The sequence below is a fragment of the Balaenoptera musculus genome, chromosome 4 (assembly GCF_009873245.2).
Source record: "Balaenoptera musculus isolate JJ_BM4_2016_0621 chromosome 4, mBalMus1.pri.v3, whole genome shotgun sequence".
In the NCBI taxonomy this organism is placed as follows: domain Eukaryota; kingdom Metazoa; phylum Chordata; class Mammalia; order Artiodactyla; family Balaenopteridae; genus Balaenoptera; species Balaenoptera musculus.
This window is the reverse complement of record NC_045788.1, coordinates 102,505,175-102,520,834: the sequence shown is the minus strand read 5'-3', so window position 1 is coordinate 102,520,834 and position 15,660 is coordinate 102,505,175. Positions and strand designations below refer to the sequence as shown.

The window sequence follows — 15,660 nt, the reverse complement described above, 5'->3', positions numbered from 1 at the left end:
CCTAGCTGATCTGCAAGTTCCTTCCATCCTTCCTTTACATTCTCCTTTGCTTATGTTAGCAAAGCAAACTGTTAACTTGCAAAAAAAAATTTTTTTAATCTAATTAAAACCTAATTACTGAACTTTTCAAAAAAGTCCTCATAAAATCAAATTTTTTGAAAATTAGGTATTAGTTAAAATGACAGAAAACAGGTTAATCAGGAAATTATCAAATTATTTTTCTGTCCTTTGGTAAATTAAAAAAATAAAGTATGAATTAAATATACACATTTAGGCAAACTGTTTTACTTGCATAGTTACAACTAATTTTGAATTATAGAAAATGCACATGAATGAATATCTCAATAATGCCAATGCTGCATGTAAAATATTCACTGGACAAACATCCCAATTTACATGTTGCAATTTCACCTTATTCTCTCTGACTCTAAGTCAGGAAATTGATAAACTAGAGACAAATAATCTATGAGAATTATCACTAGGCCTTATGTGAACGTCAGGGGGAAAAGGCTAATTTGATATCACAAGATTTTCCACATTTATATCGTTGATGCCAAAAGTCAGAAAAATAAATGTGGTTCCACTTTGACCTATTAATCAACTGTAACATTTGGTCATAAGTACATGATTATGCAACGACAGCCAAATTAAAGCTCTTGGGAATAAAATTCTGAAGTCAATGACCTAAAGCTTGGCAAACAAGGAACACTTCAATTTAAACATTAGGTGGAAAATTCATTTTAAGTAAAACAGCAGCATTTACATCTAAAAAACATTCCTCCAGGGAGTTCCCTGTGGTTCCCAGTGGCTAGGACTCAGCGCTTTCACTGCTGTGGCCCAAGTTCAATCCCTAGTGGGGAAACTAAGATCCCACAAGCCACACGATGTGGTCAAAAAAGAAAAAAATTCATCTTTCATGTACATTGCTGTACACATACATACATATATGTATGATACTTCAATAAAAAGTTTAAACTAAATAAATAACAAACAAATAAACACTGAAAGAAATAATTATTTGGCTAATTTGATCCAGTGTTAGAGCCATGTGGCATGGCCAAAAAAATAAAAAAAAATAAAAAACATTCCTTCAAATGCATTTTGAGAATACCTCCTTGCTGGGCCTTGCAGCCCTTCAAGGGCTCATTTGTTGATTTTTAAACATTAGTTATATTTATATGGGGGTACTTTACTTGCAGGTTTTTGTTTTGTTTTGTTTTTTAAACTGATGGTAGAGGTGTTTACCATTGACACAGCTCCTTAGGTCAGGGTAAGCATTAGTTGACAGACGAGCAGTAGTGAATAATCCAGCTCTGAAGGAGCCAAGACAACCTGTAAATACAAACAAGTGTAATCTTAGAGCAGACACACTTACTTGATCTGAAATCATGGTAGAAATTATCCAAAGTGGTAGAATATTTATGCTTCTGTAGATTTACATGATTCAGCATTCAAAATGTCAATCCTAAATGTTTCCATCCACCTTTTTGAAAAATTAAAAATCTACAAGCAAGATTGCAATAAACACAGAATCATGAAAAATAGATTTATAGAGGCTTCTCTTTGGAAAAGAACCTTAAAGCCAGAAGTGAAAAATATCTTGAATTAGCAGGGAAATTTATTGCCACATAAATCTATGTTCTTAATTCTGTAGCAGAGACCTAAAGTCACCCTCAAGTCTATAGACCAGAGCCTAATTTAGAAATTGTCTATAATTAAGTTAGTAGAATAAGTCAGTGTTTCTGGTTGCTGTAGGCAACTTCCAATTCTTCCAATGTTGCATAGAGACTAACAAAATAATATTTGTATAATGCCTCAGTATTACAAAGCAGGTTTACTTTATTCATTTTATTTCTTACTAGAACTCTGTGAAATTAGATATAGCAATCTGGCAGAAATAACAGCTGAAATAATAGAGATAAAATATGTACAGACTTTAAATTAACCAGGGGTCATTTAGTGCAAACAACATAACATTTCTTAATAGCCACTGAAGACATTATACATATCAGTTCATTGGACAGATAGTCACCAACTCAACTAAAAAGGTGGTGTTTTGGTTATCTTTTGCTGAGTAACAAACAACTCCCAAAATTAGTGGCTTAAAATAATCATTCTATTTTGCTCATGATCTGTGGATCAAATATTTAGAAAGGGTTTAGTTAAGCTGTTTGTCTCTGCTGCACATGGGATCAGCCAGGGTGGCTGGGTCTGGAAGATCCACCTCCTGGATGGCTTTTCACTCATATGTCTGACAGCTCAGGTTCCTTAGCACCTCTATCTCCACACGGTATGCCATGCTTCAGGGCTTCTCCATGTGGTTGAGTTTCCCTGAGTATGCAGTCCTAAAGTGGCACTGCTTTCATGGTACCTAGCTTGCAAGAGGAAGAAGGCGGAAGCTGCCGGGCCAGTTAAGAGGCATTGTATCACTTGCACCATAGTCTACTGATCAAAGCAGTCTCCGGGTCCACCCAGATTTGGAGGAGGGAGAAAAGGATAGATTCCACATAGTGATGGGGAAGTGGCAAGATGACATTGCAGAAGAGTATGTGAGATGGGAAATATTTTTGCAGCCACCTTTGGAGAATGCAGTTTATCACAGATGGGTTTAAAGGCTCATTTGAAGTCAGTATGTGTATTCCTTTCCGATTGCTTTTGTGACAAATCAACACAATCTTAGTGGCCTAAAATAACACAGATTTATTCTCTTACAGTTACAGGGATCAGAGGTCTAAAATTAAGTTGTTGTTAGGGCTGCATTCCTTCTAGAACTCCAAGGGAGAATCTATTTCCTCAGTTTTTTCAGCTTCTACAAGCCACCTGCATTCCTTGGCTCATGGCCCCATCCTCATATCACTCTCAACTCTTGCTTCATTGTCATATATCCTACTACCAACTCTGACCTCCTGCCTCTCTCGTTTAAGAACATTTGTGACTACACTGGAACCACCCAGATAATACAGAATAATATCTCCAACTCAAGATCCTTAACTTAATCTTCAAAGACAACATTTAAGGTAACATTAGAGGTTCTGAGGACAGGACATGAACATCTTTAGGGGGTCATTATTTAGCCTACCAAAGTAGGTTATAATATTTTCCCATAGAAACAATACTTTACATCATCGTGGTCTTTCTGGAGGCCCAGTGAGACCTAGGCAATCTTAAGTCTTGAGTATTCTTTCTCTGAATTCATTTGTCCCTCCTCTTGAATCACCCACTCCCAGAATTATCTTATTCTAGTGTGAACATTCCATTAGGATTCTCATTTGTAAGAAAGCCTCATTTTGCACTTCTGAACAAATCTGACAGCTAAAATTTGAAACCCGGAAGCTAGAGGTTCAGGTGAAATGACTTCATATGGTGATTAGGACCCCAGGCCAGACTACAAAGTAGGTTTAACCCATAAGGCACCTTATATATGAGTCCATACTAATATATGTGATAATGTTTTTTTGGAAACCTGCATTTAGAATTACAGTGGGAAGAGTAAGTTTCATGGCTACTCCAAAGCAGTGCAATCCCAATCCCTTACCTTCCCACTTCTCTTTCTTGCTGCCCAACAGGAATGGAGGAAGTGGGAGAGAATGAGTAGGAAGGTGAGAGTTGGAGAGAGATTGCCTTAGATTTTGTAGCCTGAAGCAGAAGCTCTCCTAAGAAACGGTATTAGACATAGAAACTCGGGCCATTAGGGAGGAAAGCCTAAGAAAGAGGCACTTTCAGAAGAGGTTCCAGTGGTCAGGACAGAACATCCTAGAAAGAAATCTTGGTTCTAGACTACAAGAGTTCCTATATCCATATTATTATATGATCATATTTTGTAACTTTTTATGATTATATTTTACTTTATAATCTCTATTTTATGATTATAAATCCAATCTATGTTCAGTTTATAGTATTTTCCCCTTTTGTCCTATACTTTTTGTTTTGGCATTTCTTCTTTCCCTTTTTTTCTTTTTCCTTGATTATTCTTGCCAGAGGTTGGTCTAACTTACTTTCCTTACTTTACCTTTTCAAAGAATGAGGTTTTCTTTTGTTAATCTTCTCTTTTGTTTTCCATTTAACTTATTTCTACCTCTACTTTTGTTATTTCCTTATTTTTTGTTACTCAGGGCTTGCCCTGTTGTACTTTTAAAAATTCGCTTGATTTGAACGCTTAGGTTCTTTTTTAATTATCCAATCTGTCCTCTTACTGCTGTCTCAGCAGTCAGAACCCCAGGTCCCCATACTAGGTCAAAGAGCCTTCAGTCTATCCATGGGTTTCTCACATTTCTTGTTGTTTTCATTTTATTTTGTTATTATTAGTGCCTGGAATGCTATTGTTTCTCTTGAGATGATTTTAAGAGAAGTCAGCAGTCTGAGCTAATCCACCAATTTGGCAAGAACTAGAAACTAAAAACTATTTCTGATGTTTACATTTTGGCTCAGAATTTAGCATTCTTTCCAAGAAGTTCTTCTCCCATTAATTTAATCATCCATTCTATTGGGTGATATTTTAAAGGCCAACATAGATGGCAGAGTTTATTCCATTTTCTAAGGAAAAGAACACAACTTAAAAACTTATCTTTTTATAATGAAATGCAGAGTATTTCTGCCCAAATTCCATGTTTCCAGTGCAGTACATGGACAGATGAGTGTGATTTCTGAACACTTACAACTCTAAATCCAAACACTGCCAAAAAGTATGGGTTAGTATTAGTGGTCTAATTTCTTGGGTGACCTTATCTCACTATAAGGAGCTCCCAGCATGAGCTGTGGTAATTAGTAAAATTACTGTTAGGTTTACCAGAGACAAAATTATGAAGGTTCCCCCCACCCCCCAATTAGGACCATTGGCCTACAGAATATACACATCAAAAGACAGAAAGACTTAACTTAGATAGAGTATTTCTTTTCTGTTTTCAACAGTGGAATTCATCACATATGCTTGTAACTAAAGACCAAAATATAAAATATGAATCAAAAAATATATCATAATAAAAAGTATATTTTGGGGGACTTCCCTAGTGGCACAGTGGTTAAGAATCTGCCTGCCAATGCAGGGGACCCGGGTTAAATTCCTAGTCTGGGAAGATCCCACATGCCGCAGAGCAACTAAGCTTGTGTGCCACAACTACTGAGCCTGCGCTCTAGAGCCAGCGAGCCGCAACTACTGAGCCTGCGAGCCACAACTACTGAAGCCCATGTGCCTAGTGCCCATGCTCTGCAACAAGAGAAGCCACTGCCATGAGAAGCCTGCACACCGCAATGAAGAGTAGCCCCCGCTCACTGCAACTAGAGAAAGCCCGTGTGCAGCGATGAAGACCCAACACAACCAAAAATGAATAAATAAAATAAATAAATATTTTTAAAAGTATATTTTTTGTTTCATTATATAAGTCAATTAATAATAATACTTTACATCTGAAGAAAGTTTGACATAAAAAAATCTATCTACATACATATACTTATTTGATATTCCCAACAGCTCTGAAGTTAGAAAATATAGTTACAGTGTAACTTAAATACAGAACCTGAAAAGTTAAATAAGTTTCCTAAACCGACACAGTAGAAATTTTTATGTCTGAGACTAGAGTCCACATCATATTATTTTTTTTTTTTTTTTTTAGGACTTGGCTTTTCTATCATGCTTCCAAATAAGATAGGCAAATAAAAGAGAAAGTTGGGTAGGAACAGAGGCAGTTGAGAGGAATGGAAGGAAAAAAAGGAAAAGATTTTATCTAACTTTTCCAAAACACATAATGTTGTATTAAAATGTTATTTATGTTTATCCAAATATACTCTGTGATCAAAGGTACGTTATCTTCCAGGGGCTTCCCTGGTGGCGCAGTGGTTGGGAGTCTGCCTGCCAATGCAGGGGACACGGGTTCGAGCCCTGGTCTGGGAGGATCCCACATGCCGCGGAGCAGCTAAGCCCGTGTGCCACAACTACTGAGCCTGCGCGTCTGGAGCCTGTGCTCCGCAACAAGAGAGGCCGCGATAGTGAGAGGCCCGCGCACCGCGATGAAGAGTGGTCCCCGCTCGCCGCAACTGGAGAAAGCCCTCGCACAGAAACGAAGACCCAACACAGCCAAAAATAGATAAATAAATAAATAAATAAGTGAAATTCTTTACCAAAAAAAAAAAAAGAAAGAAACAAGCCTATACCTCAATATCACATTGTTATTAAAAAACAAAAATATAGGCAAAAAACCTGGCATTCCCATTGTTATAAAAAAAAAAAAAAAAAAAAAGGTACGTTATCTTCCAGAGTGTTGATGCCTGCAGAAACACAGCCTCATTACATGGACCTAAGAAACAAGGATTAATACTATATTTTTAATGTAAGCTTATAATTTTTAACAGCCAAATATTGTCTATTTTAATTACAAAATATTTAAATTCCTACCTAAAATGGAGAGACTGAAATAGTCCTGATGGTCTATCTTTTCTTGACTTTAAGAGTATAAACCTTTAATTTTTGCTTTAGAAAGTAAGGAGTCAAAGCATAACTTTACAAAGAAGAAATGTTTTTCATGGATGTATATCCCGGATATGACAGCTAAAGTTTTTAGAAAATCTTGTTGAATTTTCATATCTAAAGTCATAAATAATACCACTACACAATTTTTATAGTATCCTCTTTCCAAATTTGAATGAAACTGCTTAAGTCTGTTATTAGCAGCTAGAAAAGGGAAGGTAAGGAGAGGAAAGAAAATGGGACTAGAGGAGAAGTTAAGGGAAAAAAATGAAGAGAACTAGCATGACATATTTTACTAAGTGCTTTGAAAACATTGCCTCATTTTATTTCTTGCTAGAAACTTATTAGGTAAATTGTTACTATCCATCTGACAAATTGGAAAACTATAGCTCATAGAGGTTAAGTAATTTTAAGATCTTGCGGGAGATAAATGTTCGATTGGAATTAATAAAAAGAAATTATAATAAGTCAACTGGAAAACACCCAGCAGCCCAAGAACAGAAACGGGTCATGCTATGGAGTTCTAAAGAGAGATACCACTGAACCGATGTCCTGCAGTTGATGAGAGGGTGAAATGAGAGGCAGTGTATTACAGCTGGGTCTCCTTGACTCCGGATGTGCCACAAAAATAAGATTCACACCATCGTGGACACTCAAAAAAGGGAAGAATAACCACTTCAGGAACTATGAAAAAGAGCACTTGGTTCAGAAAGGGTCTTCTCCCAATGATGTTGGGCTCTTATCTTGTTAATTGTCCTGAAGGGTAAATGGAAGTACATACCATCAATTCAATGTAAGGCTACCTAGGAAAGGGGGAAAGGTATATATAGTCCCCTATCTACAGATGGTCTCTGGAATCTCTGCATGGGTATTCAGAAGTAAAGCAAAAACAAACTGTAATACCCTAAACTATAATTAAACCCTAAAATTTCAAGAGAAATGAGAATTTAATAGAAATAGTTATTTGCTAAATTATATTAACAACACTAAATTGCATAGCTATTAATGTATATCAGAGTACATTCCTACTTTTTTTTTCAAGGAAGATTTACTTTTCAGTTTTGCAGGCCTTGGAGTTTCACGTTGGCTGGCATGAGAGTGGGGTAGAAAGATGCACAGATGGGGACTATTCTGAGCTCATAGGAGGAGGGAGAGCAAACCTCTGTGGGCTGGACCTACAGAGAATCTCATCAGAAAGACATGTACAAATGATACTCCACTTTCATTCTTTGGAAATGCTGACAAATCTCAAAAAAAATATTAATAAAATATTTTTATCTTTATTTAAAACAAACTGTAGCCTTTTAATTGACATTTAGTTGAAATCATCTAATCTCTTTAGATATGGAAATGCTACCTCACTCCTTTCGCTTTTGTATCCAAAGGCAAAACATGGATGGGATATTGTAGGAAATGAGGAAATGGTGTTGCAAAGTGGGAAGTTGTTAATAATTTCAATCAATATTTAAATGATAATTATGTCACAAGCTCTGGAGAGTGTAGAGATCTTTCCTTTCATTAAAAGATAACCCATGAGGGCTTCCCTGGTGGCGCAGTGGTTAAGAATGAGCCTGCCAATGCAGGGGACACGGGTTCGATCCCTGGTCCGGGAATATCCCACATGCCACAGAGCAACTAAGCCTGTGTGCCACAACTACTGAGCCTGTGCTCTAGAGCCTGCAAGCCACAACTACTGAAGCTTGCACGCCTAGAGCCCGTGCTCCGCCACAAGAGAAGCCACCACAGAGAAGCCTGCGTGCAGCAATGAAGACAAATGCAGCCAAAAATAAATAAATAAATAAATAAATAAATAAATAAAGATGACCCATGAAAACTCATGTACTTATAGAGAATATTCTGGTAGCTAAATATAATTTTGCATCAACTCAGTGACTCTTTATGAGAAAGACAAAAAAAATGAAAAAGACTAAAAGTCAAAATGTCACATAGTAATTAAAAGAACCATCCCAAATTCATCTACATGACTTTAAATAAAAGGACAGAAAATTTGCATATAGAATGAGAGAGATTTTACTCCCAACGCTAATGAAATTGTACTGGATGGAATATATATGAGTGGAGGATTGGACTTCATCATATTTTAGTTTTCTTCCATTTCTAAGATTATCTGATTGAGGTCCTTTGAACTTACCTAAATATTTTGGATAAAAATATTCCTAGAAAAAAAAAGAAAAGAAAAAATATATCTTAGCAAATCTAAATTTCACCATAAAGTTAAAACGATTTTAAAATGTGTTTTTATATTAAAGATGCAATAAATTACATATAACTGTCATTTCCACATTATAACATTTTTTCTATAGTAAAATATATACCAGGAGTAGATGACTAATAACATTAAGCCATAAAATGCTTAGGCTTAAAGCAATACTGATCAATTAAATCATGTTTCAAAGGCTTCTAAACTGAAAACAGGCTCCACTGAAGATGTTAAATGTGACTATATATGCCCCCTTTTTGTAAATCTTTTAATTTTTCCATGATGGTTAGATACCCATTTGATACACCTCACATCATGCTGAGTACACACACCAGATTCATTGCTGAATAACAGTAACATAATTTGAATTGAATTAAAGTGGACATTTACCTTTTACCATCTTATGTACGTGTAATACCTTACTTATAAATTGGTTATGTACCAAGAATTTTTCTGTAAATCAGTAATTTGGACTAAGGAAAGCACTTCAGCAAAAGGAGAAAAATGTTAAAAATGATTTCTGATGGTAAGGTTCCCAGGCTAGTTCACAAAAGCCTTCTTAAGCCATAATACATCCAATATGCAGCATTAATAGCATAAGAACCCCTCATGAGAAACCAGTGTTTCTACACAAAAACAACCTCAAGGACAGAACATAACTTTCATCCAGGACACAATTAAAGTCCCCATTCCTTCCTCCTCTCACATATAAACCTACACAACACTTAGCTACTAGTTTACAAGGATGAGATCTCCCACTAAGCAATTCAGACATCAGTGTTGTCATCCACAGAACAAAAGCCAGGATATAAACAATGATGAATTGGTTCAAAAGGAGATGATGTAACGGTGAAAGGACTGTATTAGGGACAGTGGGGAGACAAGCAATAAGGTGGTGACTGGGAGTGTGGAGTAGGGTATGAGGCATGTGGGCAGGGAGTGTCTGGAGCAGGATAGAAAGTGAGAAGCAATAACAAATTTTTTTTTCTTTCATTTATCCCATTTCTTCCTTACTCTCTCCGTCATCTCTTTCTCTTCTGTCAATAACACCACTGTCAGAATGAGTAGAGGAGAGGAAGCACATAAATGAGTTTCTTTTCTCTACTCTTTTCTCTCCCCTCCATATGGCTTCTGTCTCACTCCCCATTTGCTACTCAGAGGCTAAGCTATGAGAACATATTTACAGTGTTAGATATACATGCTCAAGTATTTATGGGTAACACAATCAAATGAAATCTTGAGCATGCAGGCTTGCCTTAAAATGTTCCAGCAAAACAAAACAAAACTTAGAGTGGGTGGGGTAGAGAATAGGCAGAACAAGAATGGCAGATTGTTGATAATCACTGAAAGGGAAAGTAGGTATATTGAGGTTTATTATATTGTTCTCCCTACTTCGGGATATATTTATAATTTCCATAATAAAAAGAAATTTGTATATATGTGTGTGTGTGTGTTTATCTGTTTCCTACACAATATGAGTACACTGTTATATTGTGTGAAATAAAATATTTTTGTCTTAATTGCTTTTCCACAACAGGCAACAAAACTAAGACAAGCATTTTGATTCAATCTTGGAGAGTGTTAAAAATGAATCTTCGGGTAGCTTGGGAAAAATTCCCTTTGAACCTATTAGAGTAGGTGGAGGTAAGAGGATTAAAGGGCAATCCCAGAAAACACAAGTTATTACTGTCTTGGACAAGTTCTCTAACTATAGACAAATGGTTCCTGCTTGTTACGGCTCATCTAGTCTCATGGTTCCAGGAGCTAAGGCAGAGGTAAAGGAGGTACTTTGTGTATGTTTTCTCCCTCATTTCCTTTTGGTTATACAGTTCATCTCAGGAAAAAAAATCTGAGGTAACCCTGAAGGTTATCAAACTTGAATTCTTCACCCCAATTCGTAGAGGCACTATTTATATTCCTGCTACCCACAGAACATGTTAAAGAACCCCCTTCTCTAGGAAAATTAGAGGACTAAAGATCAGATCTAGGGGTCCCATATTTCTGTATGATATTTAGGGGTCTTTGTGATTATTTTATTCTAGACTAAACTGGAAAAATTTATACACTAAAGGTATAAATTCCAACCGCAGGGATTATTGATGATTTACAGTGGGCTGAGGAAACTTCCCAAGAGTTTATGGAATAAATTAAAATTATTCTCAGGGAACACAGTACTGTAATGAATCCTTTATTAAGCATTTACTGAGTACCTATTATGTACCAAGCTCTGAATTAGAGGCTCTGTTTTCTAAAGCTTGGTTAAAAATGCCAATGGAGAGAATTAATGAAGCATAGTGATAACAATGTAGTCACACACACACACACACGCACATGCACACGCACACACACACACTTGAGGTGCCTTCCCCTCGCCTAACACTACAAAATCCTGGTTGGGAGAAAGTAGTTACAAACCATGAGGTTCATACTATTTGTGATAATTAGGTATAGCTGAATTATAGTTTGGTCAGAGCACATTGGTTTTGGCAAATAGTGTCTCCCTAACAAGCCCACTTTCCTTTGAAGGTAATTCCTCCTGAAACGCTTCAGTGGGTACATGCGGAAGGTGATATACACAATCATTAACTTTAAAAAGAAACACAAGGGAACACAGACTCAAGCTGCAAACATTCCATCTGTAACTGTATGTCTAGGTATGTTAACTTACCACTTTTCATGAATTCTTACCGTTTCAGGGTCATTTTCAAAGACCTCCCTGGCTTCTTCTTTATTGCACAGTTCTTCAATGCATTCTCTTTCAAGATTACCCTTTTTTGTTTCTTCAATCAAAGAATTTGCACGGCTTTTCCTAACCAGGACTTGTGAAGCATGTTGCTTTGACAAAACTGAAGGAAAAAAAAAAAAGTTTACATGAACAAATCTTTCATTTCTCCACCTAAAATATTATATTAAGCAATGATATATTATATAAATCATTTTCTGCTGGTAAATTGTATGCCATTTAAAGTTATGCCTGCCTTAGGACTTCCCTGGTTGCACAGTGGTTAAGAATCCGCCTGCCAATGCAGGGGACATGGGTTCGAGCCCTGGTCTGGGAAGATCCCACAGGCCACAGAGTAACTAAGCACATGTGCCACAATTACTGAGCCTGTGCTCTAGAGCCCACAAGCCATAACTACTGAGCCCGTGTGCTGCAACTGCTGAAGCCCACGCTCCTAGAGCCTGTGTTCCTCAACAAGAGAAGCCACTACAATGAGAAGCCCCCGCACCAAAACGAAGAGTGGCCCCCGCTCGCCGCAACTAGAAAAAGCCCGCGTGCAGCAGCGAAGACCCAGTGCAGCTAAAAATAAATAAATAAATAAATGTATTAAATAAATAAAAATTAAAGTTATGCCTGCCTCAACTCAGTAGGGTTGAACTGAGGAAAACACGTGGATACATAAGCACTTTGGTTAACAACTCAAAGAGCAGTTTGGTGTGTAGCTACAGCCCTTGTCTAATGATCTACACAAATTATTCAAGCTTATGCTTGAGGTCAAACATACCAAACAATAATTTCGTGTTTACCTCGTTATGATTACATTGGTAAAAGCATCATGCTGAAATGACTATAAAGTCATAGCCACAGCATCTTTAAAGCTAGAGTAACAAACTTTCTCAGTTTTAATGGAAAACTTGTGTGATCTCTGTGGAGAAAGAGAAATGCAGTACAGTCCCATCAGCTATTTGAAAGATACTTGATAGGCTAAAACACCTGGTTATTTATACAAACAAGAAAATAAAATTCCATGGCAAAAGGAAGACCTTATGCAAAGCACAAAATACAGAAGAGAAAAAATCAGTAACTTTGAGTATATAAAAAATTTTAAGCAGTTGACAAACGACGATAAAAATAACAAAGTTCAACATCAAGCAACAGATTGCAGGAAAATATTTCCATCATATATAACAGAAAAAATTACATCCATAATTTATACACAACTTTTGCAAATTAAAGAAAAAATAATACAACGATATGCCAACCAATACAGGAATGTGTGCAAGGTTAAAAACAAAATAAATAATGTAAATAAAATATAAACAAAGTGATACCATTTACACATCACTACAGAGAAAAATTAAACTAGCCAATAAACATGTGAAAAGATGTTTAACACAAATTTTTAAAAACAATTGGATTTTTGCCTAATAGATTTGCAAAAATTTAAAAGACGGATAATATCAAGTATGGTGAGTGTAAGAGGAAACAAGTATTCTTGTACAATGGTGGTAGGAATATAAACTGATAGGTATTATTTGAAGGTAATTTGGTAGTATCTGAAAATTAAAAATACATATACTCTTCAATTCAACAATTCTGCTTCTAAGTAGGTCCTACAGATATGCAAGTGTTGCTGAAAAAGGTATGTATAGAATGTTTATTGAAAGATTGTTTGGAGACTTCCCTGGTGGCACAGTGGTTAAGAATCCGCCTGCCAATGCAGGGGACACGGGTTTGATCCCTGGTACGGGAAGATCCCACATGCCGCAGAGCAACTAACCCCGTGCACTACAACTACTGAGCCTGCGCCGCAGCTACTGAAGCCCGCGCGCCTAGAGCCCGTGCTCGGCAACGAGAGAAGCCACTGCAATGAGAAGCCCATGGACAGCAATGAAGAGTAGCCCCCGCTCACCACAGCTAGAGAAAGCCCACGCGCAGCAACGAAGACTCAAAGCAACCAGAAAAAAAAAAAAGAAGATTGTTTGTGTTATCCAAAAATTAGAGGACTTCCCTGGTGGCACAGTGGTTAAGAATCCGCCTGCCAATGCAGGGGACATGGGTTCGAGCCCTGGTCCAGGAAGATCCCACATGCCACGGAGCAACTAAGCCCGTGCACCACAACTACTGAGCCTGCACTCTAGAGTCCGCGAGCCACAACTACTGAAGCCCGCACACCTAGAGTCCACGTTCCACAACAAGAGAAGCCAGCACGATGAGAAGCCCGCACACCACAACGAAGAGTAGACCCCGTTCATTCCAACTAGAGGAAGCCCGCACACAGCAACGAAGACCCAACGTAACCAATAAAAAAAAAAAAAAAAAAAAATTAGAAATGACCTAAATACCTAATAAGAAGGGAATGAAAAAATAAACTATATAATACATTTGTACAGTAGAATAATATGTGGCTATTCAAAAGAAGGAAGATACTTTTGCACTGAAGATCTCCAAGATATACTATTAAATTAAAAAGTGCAAATTGTAGATGCTACATCTATAGCATAATCCTATATATACCAGCCATACTTGTAGATATGTAAACATCATGTGGACAAATACAGAGAAAAGACACTCAAGCTACAATCTGCAATTATATTTGAAGAAAAGAATGGAGAGTATGAAGTTTGGGTCTTATCATTTTAGAATGTGAATAGAACATTGTTTTTAATGAAAACATTTTAAATCATAAGTAAAATCTACAAATAACTTTTTTTAATCCTGATTTTTAACCACAAATGGTTCTTTGACTAGGAAGATAAGCAAATAATATAAATAGCTAAATTTATTTTTCTCTTATTTCTCTTATAACTCTGTAAATAAGAATTAATCAAAAGTTGACAATAGAATGAAGAAAAAGAAAGGCAAAAGGACTAATTAACACTCACCATAATTATTAGCTGAATAACTGAACATCTTTCAAGAGAGAATTACAGGGCTTCCCTGGTGGCGCAGTGGTTGAAAGTCTGCCTGCCAATGCAGGGGACACGGGTTCGAGCCCTGGTCTGGGAAGATCCCACACGCCGCGGAGCAAATGGGCCCGTGAGCCACAACTACTGAGCCTGCGCGTCTGGGGCTTGTGCTCCTCAACAAGAGAGGCTGCGACAGTGAGGGGCCCGCGCACCGCGATGAAGAGTGGCCCCTGCTCGCCGCAACTAGAGAAAGCCCTCGCACAGAAATGAAGACCCAACACAGCCAAATAAATAAATAAATAAATTTATTAAAAAAAGAGAGAGAATTACATTTATTTATTTTAATTTTATATGGGTTTTCTCACTTACCAAAACAGAAGTTTAAATGTGATAATTAACTAACAAAAGTGTTTGAGTTATATTTTTAACCCTATCTCTCACCATCTTTATCACTGCTCAAGATCAAATCAAGGCTGTGTGCATCTAAAAGATGTTATTCTGTGAGCATGCCACCCGCCAAGTGTATTGCTAACTGATAAATGGCAGCCCAATCAACAATGAAAGGGTCTGACAGTGCAATTATCTCATTTATTTGAAATAGTTTTAAGCATGCTACTTGATAATAAATATAGCAAAAACTTGGCCCTTCTGAACTTCAAAGCAAATATGTGAGTCTTTCTGAAAAAACAATAACACTTTGTATTAAAGATAAATGTTTTGATACAATAATAATACAATCAAGGTCAAATGCAGTTGGAAAACAAAACATAAACATCACTCCTTGGCATTTCTTCCTTACAGAATATTAAGTTTTGGAATGCAGAGGTTAACACTGATATTTAGGAATACCTCTTTCCCTATAAGGGCCCCCACTGCAGGACACAGACCAGCTCTAATAACACATCCTATATTCATGTTTGGGGAAGTTCTCAATTGTGCAGGGAGAACCAAGGTGTGGTTTAAAGGAATGCTCACATACATTTATAAAACTAGAAGGAAACAAAGTAACCTCCATTATTTCAGAGATGATGAAAATCAGGAGCATGCAAAATATTTGCTCTAAGTTATAAAGCTAATAAATAGCAAAAGTACAACTTAGATCACAGGCATCCCAATGCTCAGACCTGCAACCATCCATTACTATTTGCTGCTGTTTTTCAAAAAAGAGGGAGAAGTTTCACTGTCTCAGATGATAAGAGGAATATTAAAAATGAAAATTGTTATACCTCTGACCTAAAGGATAATGAAGCTAATAATTTAAAAAATAATTTTGCCTAAATAAATTTTGCCTAAATTTGAAAGTTTATGTTTTAGTTCATCTGGGTTCACCTCAATAATACTTCCAATT

General features: G+C 36.8%; 1 protein-coding gene across 1 annotated transcript in view; it reads right to left on the bottom strand.

Annotated features, from left to right (window-relative positions):
- PROS1 (protein S) overlaps positions 1–15,660 on the bottom strand; it is a 61,556-nt gene that overhangs the window by 28,005 nt on the left and 17,891 nt on the right. Inside the window, exons 2-4 of the mRNA XM_036851272.1 lie at positions 11,370–11,527; positions 8,613–8,637; positions 1,246–1,332 (exon numbers count right to left, since the gene is read on the bottom strand). Coding sequence (XP_036707167.1) covers positions 1,246–1,332; positions 8,613–8,637; positions 11,370–11,527 — 270 coding nt within the window. The remainder of the gene's footprint in view (positions 1–1,245; positions 1,333–8,612; positions 8,638–11,369; positions 11,528–15,660) is intronic.